This window comes from Botrytis cinerea, chromosome 11 (assembly GCF_000143535.2).
Source record: "Botrytis cinerea B05.10 chromosome 11, complete sequence".
Classification (NCBI taxonomy): Eukaryota; Fungi; Ascomycota; class Leotiomycetes; order Helotiales; family Sclerotiniaceae; genus Botrytis; species Botrytis cinerea.
Genome location: NC_037320.1, coordinates 982256 through 997119, shown reverse-complemented (window position 1 = coordinate 997119; position 14864 = coordinate 982256). Strand labels below are relative to the sequence as shown.

The 14864-nt window shown below is 42.4% G+C and overlaps 5 protein-coding genes across 6 annotated transcripts; 2 read left to right on the top strand and 3 right to left on the bottom strand.

Annotated features, from left to right (window-relative positions):
• Window positions 1-990: 990 nt before the first annotated feature.
• On the top strand, window positions 991-2151 carry BCIN_11g02900 (hypothetical protein). Of its 2 annotated transcripts, XM_001556742.2 has the most exons (3): window positions 991-1385; window positions 1506-1705; window positions 1766-2151. In XM_001556742.2, the coding sequence occupies exons 1-3, from the start codon at window positions 1092-1094 to the stop codon at window positions 2085-2087; spliced, it is 816 nt and encodes a 271-aa protein (XP_001556792.1). In that variant the 5' UTR covers window positions 991-1091; the 3' UTR covers window positions 2088-2151. The 2 variants fall into 2 exon arrangements, with proteins under 2 accessions (XP_001556792.1, XP_024551724.1); XM_024695922.1 differs by having other exon boundaries at window positions 1506-2151.
• Window positions 2152-2374: 223 nt separating this feature from the next.
• Window positions 2375-5817, bottom strand: Bchnm1. The gene is made up of 6 exons (XM_024695921.1): window positions 3790-5817; window positions 2999-3730; window positions 2776-2943; window positions 2686-2723; window positions 2502-2638; window positions 2375-2444 (listed from the first exon to the last, which is right to left on the bottom strand). The coding sequence occupies exons 1-6, from the start codon at window positions 4269-4271 to the stop codon at window positions 2424-2426; spliced, it is 1578 nt and encodes a 525-aa protein (XP_024551723.1). The 5' UTR covers window positions 4272-5817; the 3' UTR covers window positions 2375-2423.
• A 2134-nt stretch (window positions 5818-7951) lies between these two features.
• On the top strand, window positions 7952-8788 carry BCIN_11g02880 (hypothetical protein; the record flags this gene model as incomplete). Its single annotated transcript, XM_024695920.1, has 1 exon — window positions 7952-8788. Exon 1 carries the CDS (start codon window positions 8075-8077, stop codon window positions 8786-8788), a length of 714 nt encoding a protein of 237 aa, XP_024551722.1. The 5' UTR covers window positions 7952-8074.
• Window positions 8789-9620: 832 nt separating this feature from the next.
• BCIN_11g02870 (hypothetical protein) lies at window positions 9621-10871 on the bottom strand (the record flags this gene model as incomplete). The annotated part of the gene is made up of 1 exon (XM_001556738.2): window positions 9621-10871. Exon 1 carries the CDS (start codon window positions 10713-10715, stop codon window positions 9621-9623), a length of 1095 nt encoding a protein of 364 aa, XP_001556788.1. The 5' UTR covers window positions 10716-10871.
• Window positions 10872-11695: 824 nt separating this feature from the next.
• Window positions 11696-13112, bottom strand: BCIN_11g02860 (hypothetical protein). Its single transcript, XM_024695919.1, has 2 exons — window positions 12391-13112; window positions 11696-12166 (listed from the first exon to the last, which is right to left on the bottom strand). The coding sequence occupies exons 1-2, from the start codon at window positions 13033-13035 to the stop codon at window positions 11744-11746; spliced, it is 1068 nt and encodes a 355-aa protein (XP_024551721.1). The 5' UTR covers window positions 13036-13112; the 3' UTR covers window positions 11696-11743.
• Window positions 13113-14864: the final 1752 nt, after the last annotated feature.

The window sequence follows — 14864 nt, the reverse complement described above, 5'->3', positions numbered from 1 at the left end:
CCGTGTGCTCCTTCCCAAAGCGGCAATTCCCAAACAATCAACTACACGACCAGGCCTTGGTATTTCTCTTGGTATTTCTTGAGCGGTACGTGGACGGGCTTGGTATTTGGTATGGGCTTAATGTGTGGATTTGGGGGATGCGAGAGGAGATGTCCAAGAGGTGGCGGCGGTGGTGGTGCAGAGATAGAGGAGATAGGTGAGAGATAAAGAAATGGCTTGGGGGTTTGGATGGTGGGTTGGAGGGGTAGGGTGGTAGGGAGGGAGGATTGGTTGGGGGTTGAAGGGAGGATGGGGAGGTGAGAGGTGAGAGGTGAGAGGTGAGAGGTGAGAGGTGAGAGGGAAGGTGGGTGGATGGATGGTTGGATGGTTGGAATGGGTTTGTGGTTAATTGAATTGAGTGATGGGCTTTTGGGGGAGGAGAGAGGACAGAGGGTAGAGAGGAGAAAGTAGGGAATGCATGTGATGGTGTGTTTGACACTGTTTGTGCATGTGATTGGGGTGGAATGTTAGTTGAAATAATGGTAACGGGGTTTATTTTCTGGCTGATTGGATGGGAGATAGGTTGAGAGGGGGTTTGTTTGGGTTCTGGGGTGTAGGACAGAGATGTAAGTACATCTAAGAATAGCAAACCAGTGATTTTATTCCCTTCCTGTAGATAACCTTATTACAAGTGTCTTCATCCCCGTTTCTATAATTCTATAGGCTAAAGCTTACGCGCTCTTCACAAGGCTACATCGGGAGTCGAGCATGAAGATTTTCTAAATTCCATCGCCTTCTTCTTTGGGGTGGTGCGATGTGGTACTGAGTTGAACCACGATATCAATCTCCTCCTCGCCGAGCCAACCCACCTCATGAATTAAGAAGGAGATAAGCTGTCTTTTTCATCTGATACCATGAAGCTATTGAGAACCCCAAAAAAGGAAAGTGATAATTCTCAGTTCTTTGAATTTGAGGATCCACAAATCGAGCTTCTCATGAATATAAATCTGAAGCCATCACCACATCTTCAACCTCATCAGCAGTTCCAATCCACTCCTCGATCTCCAGTATCCTTCTAACACTGTACGACTCTGTACCACCGCACCTTCACAATGGCACCAATTCTCAACTTCGCGCTCGCTCTTGCGATGCCCATCCTTTCGTTGGCGGCTGCTCTTCCAACCGGAGCTGAGCTCGAAAACCGTGCTACCACTCTCGGAGGAACTCCAGATATTGTCGGAGGAACCACCGCTGCTCTTGGTGAATTCCCCTACATTGTCAGCTTGTCCTACAGCGGCTCTCACTTCTGTGGTGGTGTCTTGCTCAACGCCTACACCGTTCTTACTGCAGCTCATTGCTCTGTCAGCTACTCAGCTTCCTCAGTTAAAGTTCGCGCTGGAACTTTGGTATGTTCTCATCTTTCATGTGTACTTCATCAAACACAAGATTTAGAAGAGCATCTATTCCGATTGCTCGATCATCCACATTTGGTACTTTAAAGTGCATGCAAACTGACTTTTGTATAGACCTGGGCATCTGGCGGAACCCAAGTTGGTGTTAGCAAGGTTGTAGTCCACCCATCCTACAGTTCCTCCACCACCAACAACGACATTGCACTCTGGCATTTGTCGACTGCTCTCCCAGCCAGCTCCACCATCGGCTACGCTAAGTTGCCCGTTCAAGGCTCGGACCCTGTTGTTGGTTCTACCACCACTGTTGCAGGATGGTATGTATTTCCGATGCTTCAGCAAATTTTGTTTGAAGAAAAAGCGCTAATTGTAAATAGGGGTCTTTTGACTGAGAACGGATCCACATTGCCATCAACTTTGAGAAAGGTCTCGGTTCCAGTCATCTCCCGTGCTTCCTGCCAAGCTGAGTACGGTACATCCGCTGTTACCACCAACATGTGGTGTGCAGGATATGCTGCAGGTGGCAAGGATTCCTGCTCTGGTGACTCTGGTGGACCAATCATCGATACTGCCACTGGTGTTTTGGAGGGTACTGTTTCCTGGGGTCAAGGTTGTGCTGAGGCTGGTTACGCTGGTGTCTACGCTAGAGTTGGTAACTATGTTACTTACATCAACTCCAACCTCTGGACTAGCTTGTAAATATGGAGATGATGATGTAGTGAAGGTTGAGAGTAGGAATATGGGCGGGCGAAAATTGGTAGCATGGAAGGTTGCATAGGAGTAGATGATGGCGCAGCTATAGTATGATGAGTTAGACATAGTCTAAGGAATTTTATTGTGCTGTTGCATTTTTACATACCTTGAGTGACAGTTGACCACCTGGGAATCTTAATTGAAGTTTGGATGATGCCGAAAGACCCCCTAATAACACAGATTATGTGTTAAGAGGCACTGGATGCTGGTTTCACTTCTCGTTTACGACAAAGTCCAAATCTCAAGGCTCTTGGGGCATTGATGTTTGCAATCTATCAATTTTCATGAGGAATGATTGTGTAACTAATCATTATTAGCAAGAATGTAAAAAATAATAACACTGCCGTGGAAATATCTCACCAATGACTCCCCACTCTCGTAGTCCGTTTGCAACTCTTCGTAGAGTTTATATCGATATTGTAATCGACCTCGAGAAATCCAATCAATGCCAATTATGCAAGCAAAGATACAGTAAATGACACTGATGTAATTCATATCTATGATTATGAGCTCGAATCATCATGAAGCTGTTATGAATACTTACTGGATGCAGTCACCGGAAGATTTATTGGAAATGAGAACCTGCAAGATAGAATGTTAATATTTTCCAAATAAGATGACATGAATGACTTACATAATGAGTGCAAATAGTGTCCAAACGATTGTCACTATGTTGGCAAAATAGCCAAACTTACCAAGCCAGAAGGGCCCATGTGAGATTTTATCGCGACCCTTATGAAGCAAGCATAGAAGAGGAATGCTGTAAGATATATACGGGAGGACAATACAACCAATGACCATGCTGTGGGACATGTTAGAACTGAGCACTACTTATGCACGGGATCGTGTAGACTCGCCTATTGAAAGCAGTTGTTGATAGTAGATATAGACATCCAAGTATAGCAACAACTGTTGCGCTCATGACGTGTGCTCGAAACGGGACATCTAAAGTAGCATTAATCTTGGCAAAAGATCGGTGGAATGGAACACCTCCATCTCGAGCAAAGGTCCAGCACAACCGCGATTGCAACGTATGACATGCTACAAGACAACCAATTCCAGTCGCCATGATAAGAGACTCGAGGAAAATTGCAGCGTATCGATTTCCGACTGACTGATAAAACAATTCCAGAATCGGTACTTTTGTAAACGTTCCGACAACAGCATCAAAGTTGTTGAGACTGAAGAACATCGCAATAACGAAGAACCACGCAGTCGTAAATCCAATCGCAATCGTAGCCATGATTGAGATTGGAATGACTACTTCTGGTTGATGAGCTTCTTCTGCTAGGTGCACAGCGCTATCAAGACAAGAAAATGCCCAGTTTGCGTTTACAAGACCGACAATGAAAGCAATACCATTGTTTGACCAGCCAGTATTGTTAATGAAGGTTGCGAAGACAAATTTAACGTCTTGATGCGTTGGGGCTTGTGATGGCACAAAAAGAAGAATGATTCCAAAGGAAATCAAAGACATGTAAAGAGTAATAGTCCCAAGTGTAGGTAAAATTCTACCGTAGCAATTGAATAGAAAAGTAAATAGATTGACTATTTGGTATGCAACAAAAATATGCACTTCATGGATGATACTGTCAATGAGTTAATCTATGACTGTGACCCGGAGACAACCTGTACTTTGATAACTCACAAATCAGAGTGATTCAATTGCCAGCATCCAACTGCTGCTGATGCGACCGCCAATGATACACTCGCTGATGCAAACAAGGATCCAGCCCATGCACAGTATCCAGTCACAAATGACAAAGGCCTGGCATATCTCTTGGGAGCTAATTCCATAACCCAAAAATGCTGTCCTGCAGCATTTGGCATCGCACTTGCCAATTCTGATAACGAGCATCCTACAAAAACACTCACGAATGCAACAAGAGGTATTCCATACACAAACAGGGCAGGACCGCCAGAATCTATGCCTGTGATTAAAGCACTTGAAATTCCAAACCATGAATTTGTGAGAGAGAACCCTTCTCCCAGTATTGACCAGAGAGTGAATTTACGTCGCATATCGTGATTTGCACCACTATCTTGACTCGTTCTTGCGTTGGGGATAAGATCTGGCTCGTAGATGGTGACATTGGGTGACGAAACATCGTCAAGCTTTGGGATATCCATAGTATCGTTTTGGAATCCGGTGTTCGTCCAACAGATGCCAGATCTTGTATGAGAAATGATGTCACAAGGCTTCACGATAGTCAACCCTCTCAGAGCTGTCACCAACTTAAGCTCTCTGAGATAGTAATGTCGCGTGTGGAATTCTAAGACCGATAATTTCCGAGAAATAGAGTTTTTGAAAGTGCTCTCACTCGTATCCCTTGGAAATGAGATTGCCGATCAATGTTGCGTCCAGAGAGACGAATCCTTTATACTTCAGCAGAGATTTGACATCTGTTCTGGCGGGCTTGTATCTGATGTCCTATTGTGGCAGTTCGTTCCTCTAATCGCCCACTTTTGACGGGAAGACGAGTGTGAAGATGCGATAAAGATAAGAAGTCGAAACCTCAACACCTTGTCGATATCATTGCTTTGACACGGAAGTACACAGCACTAGGGTAGTAAGGGATCGTAAAATTAAGGTTTGCATATGTCGGTATAAGACACGGGACAACGCGACAAGAACGTTTCATCCAAATTTTGTTCGTATTGAGGTTGTCCGTATTGAGGATGTCCGTATCGAGGATGTCCGTGGGTTCCCCATTTGCCGGAGAATTATTACATTGTGTACGTGAAACACTTTGGCTAGCTTCATTCTTGACATATCAACCCCATGTCAATTCACCTAGCTGGGCTCTAGTCATGATTCGCCCTGGGATAAACAAGATATACAATACATGACGTCCACGAGCAACTTGTCGACAAAAACGGTGGAATGGTTGTGGGGGAGGAGACGCTGCTAGGAAACCCAACGATAACGAAGTATCGCAAGAGAGAAAACCGAGTGACGGCCAACGACACATGACATCGATTCTGTCAGCTGAACCTGTCAGATTCGGACCTCATGAAGAGTGTATGCGAGACCGTATCCGAGACTGTATCATAGAAATACCACGTTCGCAAAGCATTGGCGAAAAGAAACCCTGATGTCAGATCGTCAACGAAGCGGCCGGTATATTCGATTAATTTTCAAGTCTTGTTTGGTTGCAACATACGTGTCGTGTGATGATCTGTGTGAGACTGACTGTCAGTGTGAGCTGAAGCGTTTCTGGAAGCCTTGGGGAGTGAGTACAAAACCCAAGGAGCGGGCGTACAGAACTAAGGTCCTCCCCCTATATGGAGTTCATCCTTTTGAGAGGGAGTAGAATGTATATGATAAATGGTATAGATGAATCAATTTCTTAACGACGAGAATAAAGAACTGAATTTCTTGAGTGCTGAGAAATATTTCTTAGATGAGAACACCAGTGGAATATACTCCTCCGAGATTCTTGAAGACATCAAAACAATGAGTTATTTAGAGGGCGTGAACCTAGACACACACGTCTGCATGATTACTTTTTTGGCGTAGAAGGTGTGTTTTTAGTAAGAAAAATATTAAATCTATTACTATCCAAAGCAAAAGTCAATGAATGTAATGTGATAAAATGCATATCTCCCTCCCTTCATAATTGATGGAGATGATGCAAGATTCGCTCTTGAAAAGTCCAAAAAAAAACAAAAACGAAACGACACCTGAGTGATTCGAACACTCGCTCCCGAGGGAAATGCCTGACTTTGTATGGATACAATAGCAGGGCATCGCGTTAACCACTCCGCCAAAGTGCCAACTGTGATGACGTAGACCGTATTGTGAAACTATATATACTAGATTTTCAGGTGTGGACAATGGGTAAACTGGTGGGGCTGTGGGGTAACATCCCCACACCTTTCCGACACAGTCTCGAGACAGTCAATATTGAATCAAATATATCAAGAGACATACGTAGTATTGGTAACGAAATAATTGGGCATTTAAAGGCTTTTGATTATCTTTCGCTGAGACTTGCATAATCAAGAAGTGATAAAGGGCTATGTTTCAACGGTAGCCTTCTTGCAGCACCTCTCCACATTTGTCGGAACGAAAAAGAGTTCACAAATAACATCACCAGTCTAGCTCTCCTCCCTCATCCGACCAAGGCAAATGTCTCCCATCGTAGTTGTACCTCTGGCAAAGAAGTAGCTGCCTCAGTACCACTATCTGCCGCGTTGAAGTTATAGGGTTGCAAGAGTTTGTGGAATTACGCAATGAAGACCGTGAATCAGTCTATGCCGAATGCTCAAAGATCGAGCCCGAGGAGACGAATCATCAAGAATGAGTATGGACATTATCTCCACAGTCAAGTTACGGCTGACCTTCCTATCAGAATTAGAACAACCGCGAGGAGCGTAAGTCCGGTGAAACTACAGTGGAGAACTTATTCCTCGAAGACTCTAGAGGGCCTATCAAGACAACACCGATACATACTTGGTGACTTACCGACAGTAAATCTCTGACAGTATCAGTCATAAGAGCAATCATATCAACAATCGCAACACTGAGGAAGATTCCTACGCCTCTAGTACCAACGACTCTGCCGCTCGTGTGAAGATGATATCTGCAACGAACACCGTACCCTGAAGAAGGGAGTATAATACCTACAGTCAAATTAAGGATTGTGATCAATCATCTACTTATTTGCAAAGACCGCGTCTATCACTAAGCTACTAGCTATAGCAAATCTTCCATTTCTGTATACAAAATAAGCATTGCTTACAGTCAGCCAACAAGTATGAGCGACCTTCTTAGGACCAATCTGAGGCTTCTAAATAAGGTACTGAGACTTCCTGGAGTAGGCACCAACACTAAGCATCTTATTTTCGGCTGTGCGGGTATCTATTAGTACAAGTATTCCATATGTATACATGGAGATGATCTTATTGAAGTCTGCAAATAAGAACTGGTGTCAATAGAGTTTACAATCTTTCCTTCTACCTAGTATGGGTTAAAAGATAGAGAATACGCTGCAGGTGTCTCAAGTTCTGAATCTTGATTGCCAAAGTTACTCCCCTGTTTGACTGTCGTCGGATCCAAGGCTAGATTCCTACTCCATATTTGGCCAATCAGTCTTTCACTTTCCATCTTGTTTCAAGAGAAACATCCATTCATATAGGGTTCTTAGTTATGAGCTTCAGATATTGAACTTTGAACACACAGGCTGAACAAATGCCAGTCATGACTATGGCCAAGTAACAAACAGTTTCGATCAAGTCAGAAGATAAGCATGGTATGGTATGTCAATACAATGCTGTGCTAAAAAGGTTGCAATATAGAACACACTAGATATAGAGAAAGATTTGAGAACAAGTCATCAAAGCTCTTCTTTAAGATTGGGTGAATACTTTGGCAAATTCCTAAACCTTTGTTGTCAATGGACATAATAAAAGTCATCTGGAGCTATTATTGCATAGGATTATTGAAACAAATAATCGAATATCTCTTTGATTATTTGTAGAACATGCACATGAAAGGATTTAAAAGTGAATTTGAGGTCGGAACAAATGGGGGCTTCTTAGCCGAAGACAAGACAAGACACGCACTCTCGACCATCTCAACAACACATACCTGCGACTTTTGGTTTGTACTATGGTCGAGCTGTAGTTTCCTCTTATTAATGCATTTTCAGGTTTTAAGACTTCATCACAACAATCTTCAATACTTTACTTCGAAGCATGGAACAAAATAGACCCTGACTAGAGTTCTGTCCCAAGTATCTAGAATTCTCCAGAATTTTCAACAAAACCCTCCACCGAATCTCCCCTCTTTCAAATTGATCAAAGAAGAATATATTCACTCTGCGCCTCCACCTGGAAAACAGCGGTATTGAGATTACAGACGATTCGTTACTACCATCTTCCTCGACACCAAACAAAGACCTCTACTCCGCCTCAAAACAAGAGGAGCCATGGCGTCCCCATCTTCTCCAGATCAAACCCTCTCCGCCACCATCTCCAAACTCTCTATCCAAACCTTCCACCCACAACCACAACCACAGCCACAACCACAACCATCCACATCCTCAATCACGATCATGAATCCCGCCGCATCCACCACCCCCGACTCCTCGCCCCCAACCCAAACAACCCACTACACCATCACAAACCCCCTAACCTTCACCCGCTGGCTCGACTCGACCCCCCCAGAGAACCCCTCAGCAATAACCCACCTAACCCTCGCGCCCTCCCCACACCTCGGCCGCATCTCCTCTCTCCCACGCCTCAACGACACACTGGGCGATTCCCTCGGCGACGCCAGCACCTTCGCGGAACTCCACTCCTGGGTGACTCTCCTGCAGCGACTCTCCCACCACCCCTCCACCTCGACCCTACGATCGCTCACCATAATTTTCGCAGCCGATACGAGCGGTCGCGACACTCACGGGTATCGACGCGGGGTGGGTGAATGTCTCGGGTTTATATGGGCGATAGGCAGGTTTCGCGGGCTGCAATGGGTGGATCTGCAGGGCTTTTTTCCCGCGCAGTGGCCGTGGTATTTAAGGAGTGTGTGGGCGGCGCAGGGGACGATGATTTATAATAGGGTGGAGGCGCCGGAGTGGGAGTTGAGGGAGTGGAGGAGGGGGACTGAGAGGTTGGATCCGAGGGGGTTTGGGTGGGAGTGAGGGGTGGGGTGGATGGAGAGGGTAATGAATGGTGTCTAGGCTTGGAGGGAGAGAAGTGTTTATTGCGTTGGCTGATTTCGGATCGGTCTGTGGCTTGATTTGATTTATCGTGGTATGGGAAGTCATCTAGGAGGAATGGCGCTTGGTCTCCACTCATATATGTGTATGCATATCTTTGCAATGCGGATTGTAAATTTTAGAATTGATGGACGAGGTAAATGCATGGCACAGCAATAATAAAAGGCTCTGCTTTTTTGTCAAGCGAAGTGTGTATATATGAACACATATATGACTTGCATGTTCCTAGCGTTCCTTCTAGTAAAGTAATCATCAGACTTTGCGTGGTCACATAGCCGGCCCTGTGATCCGGAAAAAATTAAACTCCAAGATTCCCTCCTTGTTATGCGAAGTCGAGGATATCTCACTCCCTTCCGATATCTGAAACAAGATTTTGAGTGGAGATTTAAAGTTTTTGGGCGCCATATCCATAACGCTGTAGCCAATACGTCTATTTGCCACATTTTCCATTGTCCATTTTCCGTCTCGTAAACTCCTTTCCCTGTCCGTATCCCTTCGCCCTTCCCCCATCACTCTTACCCATCTCTGCTCTTTCCTATCATTGTTCTCTCCTATCCGTCCTTCTACGTCTTCACCATTCAGTTGTGTATCCCGCCCAAATTGACGCAAATTTAATCTGAAGGATTAACCTCACTTGCCTCCATTACAATAAGCCTCTTTGCTACCATTAGTCATGGCTGACTGTCGCTTTGACATGAACCAGTGTAGATTCCATTGGTGAAGCATGCCAATACATATCCCAACCGGTGCGTCTTTATAAGCCAAGCAGAGTTCTTTCGCCCTTCAGCATCTCATTGAAAAGCTTTTCGTCAGAAAGTTTGTGCCATTCATCGTCTCCAATACGAAGATTTTGGACATTATCAAACCTGCGCAAAAAATTGAAGAAGGTTGATACAGGTCCAAATTCAGCTGTAAATTGAGGCATCGGAATGTCGCTCATTCTCTGTAAATCCTTCATAAAGAGGTGGATGACCATCATAGATGTGCATAGAGAGGTGTAGTCAATGACAAGATTCTGTATCGATTTCGAACGATTCCACGTCCAGCCAGGCAATTGGTGATTTCTATATATTTGGTCCCCGATTCCAGCAATTTTTAGGGCTTCTAAAATCCTTTTGCGTTGTTCAGGGGAGGAAATACATTCCGTTCGCCGTTCCATCCACTCGAGATCTCTGACATAATTTAAATTTGGATAAGATCTCAACATTTCCCTGGCAGTGCTCTCACCAAAATGTTCCCACTCAACATTGAGCATGTAACGCTTTGATAAGGTTAGGGTCATTTGGGAAGCGAGGTAGTGGAAATCGTGAATGTGAATAAAGTCTCTTTTTGGATCAAAACGAAGGATTCCGTAATGATCAAATTGCACATTGAAAATAGGAAGGGTTCCGGAAAACTTCTTTAGTGCAAGCAAACGAGAGAGGCTATTGACTCGCAGCAGAGTATGAGCTCCGGAAATCTTAACCTTAACTCCTTCATCTGATTTGTCTTTACTTGAGTCATAATGATATACATTATCCACAAGACTCGGTTGAATATGATAATCTTGCTTCTCGTCGTTTTCAATGACATAAGTCCACAACAGTATGGCAACATCGAGTGGAAGTCCATAAAACTCCTTGGAAGCCGATATGACAGGAATATTATCTTTCCAGTTGTGCATCCAGATCCTTGGTCCAAAAAGTCTCCTTTTCCTCTTTACAGATGACTTGATTTTTGATAACAATTTTGAGGGGCTGATCTTCGACATGATTTTCTTTGATTTGATACTGAATTTAGACTCGCTTTTCTCTGGCGAGAAGTCAACTTTCGAGTTGCGAACCTTGTATGTGGCCTTGAGGGAGCTCATGTTTGCGTGTGTGAAGAAGGTGTTTGAGATAATTGTTAGGTGAGAATGTTCGAGATTCGAAAGGATTGCTATTCTATAAGAAGTATGGCAGACGAATGTGAATGAGAGATGTGAAAGGCAAATGTAGAAAAGAAGAATGGGAAATTGTTAGAGATCAGTACCAATAAGTGTGATGAGAAGAGAAGATATTAAAGTATTAAGAATGCATGTATAGAACTATGATATATTCAAAGCCGAGAAAAGATGGATGAAGAATTGAAAATTAATTTGTGTGGGATATTTCAATAGTGCGTAACTGACTAATAGGTAGTGTTAGCTCTGGGTTAGGTTTCCGATATCAACATCGAGAAGTTTAGTTCATTTACCCCCTTTGTGAAAACGACCAATAAGCATCGTCACGCTTCCATCAGATTTTATCTGCGTTGGCGTGTTTTTCTAGTGATCTTTGCTCTTTTTGGATGAATTGATACGTTGTATGACGAATGTAGACAGCGATATAGCAAAGTGATGCGGACGACTATGCGATCTTTACCCACCATGAGATCCATTTTCGATTATGAATGTCCTTCAGCTGCGAATATACACGTATCAGAGCAGTGAACGAACAAATATTGAAACTGTTCAAATGGTCTGTAAGTCTCTTCGGATGTCTCTCTTGATAATATCTGTTACATAATCAGTCGAGTTGTGATGGAAGATTAGGGTCATAGGAGCACGAATACACATTACTATAATATCACCGAAATCACAGCTAAATGATGAAAAGTGCTCTTATCATTTGTTGAAAACTATGAGGCTAATAACTTAGAATAACACACCCTTTGAATACATACATCCTAGTAGTAAACTTCCCAAAAATTTGCACCTATCTTATCACTTTTAGATCTTAACAGATACATGTATATCTTAGTGATTATCGAGAGATTGAGAATCCCAGAGGCAGCCACAGCTGATGACCGAAAGTCTGGCCCAGGAACACCTGGGTGTCGAAAGATTCGTATGTCGAAAGGCTGTACGCTAAGAATTCTTCAATATTCGACAACCGGTGATGTGTTTGATGTTGATGTCTTAATTGAGTTACCATCATCTGGATTAGATCTCTTGTGCTGCTCAAATACATTTTTAACAACCTCTAGAAGCTGTTGGGTTTCTTCGGTATCTGCAATAGCCCTGCTGGGATTGAAGAGTTCATTCATCTTCCGAGTCAATAATCTGCGAAGAATTCCTCGAACTACATCTGGGTCTATTCCACAAATGAGTTGCTTCGGCAGTTCGGCCAAATGAGGTTCTTCGCAACAGTATTTGTTGATAAAAGACTCTATCTCGAAGAAGAAGATTTTGGTGACATTTATTGTATTAATCTCGAGACGCTCACTATTGCCAATAGTATTCTGAATGATGTTCAAATTCTCTCCTTCACTGCTCTCGAGGGCCATATAGTATACTAGCTCCTTGCTTCGATAATCGGTCATAATAGTTGGAGATTAGAAAAATTGGCAAGAATTCTGAGGTCCTTGTGTAGTAAAAGGTAAAATTTATTTAAAAGATCGGTACCACTACCCAAGTTGGGAAGGCACACTCTCTGAATTGCATATGTACAGGTAGAAATGAGAGAGCGCAAATTGGGACAGGCAAAAATCATTTTGCACATGAAACCAATGTTATGCGTTCTCACTTTGACGGGAACAGCAAGATGTCGAATCTCACTGAAACATGATGGAATTTGCACTTGGCCCCATACCATAGTGTCACGAAGATCTAGTTGTTCCATCTTGAGAGCGACAGTCGTATCTTGATGAATACATATTGGACTGTTCTTGTCAGAAGATGGTAGCATGATTGGCAAATGCTTTAAATAAAGCTTGCGAAATGTCCTCGAGACAAAATAAATTGACGTATGTTGTGTTTCCTGTCCCTCTTCAAGCAATATTTTATTATTGCAATCCAGGCTGACTGAGAATCCACGAGAAGCATCGCATTCCGGGATACATTCTTGAATTATCATCAATTGAATCTCCGTGGGCAACCTGTCGAGATGATTCGAATTGGTGAGATCTCCAACCATATTTCTAGCACCACGGAGTGGACCTTGAGGTTCTCGAACTGTGATAGATGTTGTGTGTAAAGGACTTTTAGCTTTATCCTCTATTTCTAGATGTCTTTCCGTATGCGAGGCTTTTACAAGACTGGCAATACTGGAGGAAGCGGGTAGTGATGCGTCGCCGGATCTCGGTTCGGCTTCAGATTTTGCGAGCGATCTTGGTACTTCTGATATTGCATGTGGAATTCCCTTTGCGGCTGACTTCGTAGAGGACTCCATTTTCTCATTCGAGTCTTCTCGTGATGTTGTACTTGACTGTTCGGCTTTCTGGTGGGAGTGTCCAATGTTGGTTCATATGGTTGTTGTTGGTAGTTGAATCACAAACGTTATTAGAAAACTAATCCTTACCATCATATGCATACTCAATTTTGGGGTGGACCTCGGTGTCAGGATTCATGTTATGGAAAATGTTATGTATAAAGTCAGAATCGTAATACAGAGAAGCTTGTTAGGCTTTGAACACCTAGACGATGACACTACATTCTCTAAAAAAGCACATTCACCGTAAAATACGGCATTAGTTGGGAAACCGTATCGAACTGTACCCGGAAATTTGACATATAGAGATTTACAAAACTAGAAAGACCTATTGTAAATTGTTGATGTTAAGATTCTAACCACTTAACTTATAATTAGACCTCTCATTTCCACTTCCACTTCTTCACTCCTTCACTCAAAGTTATTCACAAATAAATTTATTAAAAGTGAATTCAATTTATCAACTTATCAATTTCATTAATTTCATTAATTTCATTAATTTCATCAAAGTACGTAACTCAATTGAGGATAAACTTTTCAAATCCTTTTTAATTTTTTTATTCACTCTTCTTCTTCTTTCACTCTTTATGTTATCCAATATTCTAATTGATTTACATAGTTTATCTCTAATTCTAACAATAATAATAATAATAATATTGTAAAAGAGTAGAAGGTGGTAGAGATCACACAAGAAAAGCCTTCGCATATACCATAGTCAACCTAACGGCTATGCCTAGTGAATGGGGGTGAATCACTACATAGAGACAACGAGGTGCGAGGATGCATTTAGGATGCAACACGCAACGTAGAGTCAAAGTAGAAAGGGGTAAAATCGATGCATTCTTTAGTCTACAGAAGAAGGAACTATAGATACTAAATATTCTTATCACGTGATTTTCACATACAATATTAGTGACAATAACCACGAAAAACTGATAATAGAATCAAAGAATAGATAAAAGATTCGATCAGAAGAAAGTGAATCTGTTTAGTTAACAAGATAATACAATAAATCATATAACTGAGGTCTTATACAATACATACAAGGTGATATACTACATTGATTAATGAAATATTGAGACTTTTACAGTTTAAATATGGCCATTGTGACTGTAGCTCATTGCTGTATTTTACGGTTCTTATGGTTCCGTAGGAATTCATGTCAAATGACTTATGAAGAGTTGTGTTCAACACTAACGAAGCTACCTAGATAATTTCCTTGACGATCTCGAAGTTTATATCGACATCAAGTGGGGCGGAATTTTTCTTCACCAACCTTAGGTAGCTATGAAAGAACAGAATGTGGAATAATAATAATGAGATGAATACATAATCACTCAGTGGCATACAAGCCTAGAAAATCATTGAACTTGTGTGGAATGTTTTTGACTTGAGTCTTTTCTATGTATGCCGAAGTTTTTAAGCGATAGCAAACGAGCATCTTTACGTGGTAAAAGGGTCAATGTGCTCTTGATGAATCTTCGATTTAGCGAATTGGATATTGAATAGATGCTTGGAATATGTATCATAGAAACTACACACGTCAATATATTTATGTATTTAGAACATCAATGAGCGTATGTAGGGCCTTGCGATCCTCGAGGCTAGTAGTGGGAAGGATGGGTATCTTACTCACCCGGACGAAAAAGGTGGTGCAGAAAATACTTGAAATCTGATGAATAATCGACACCTCTTGGCATGACAGAAAATGAAATTATTGACAATCAAGATCTTCATGTGATTTAGAACAGCACTGGTTAATTAGACAACGGAAAAATGTGATTATTCTG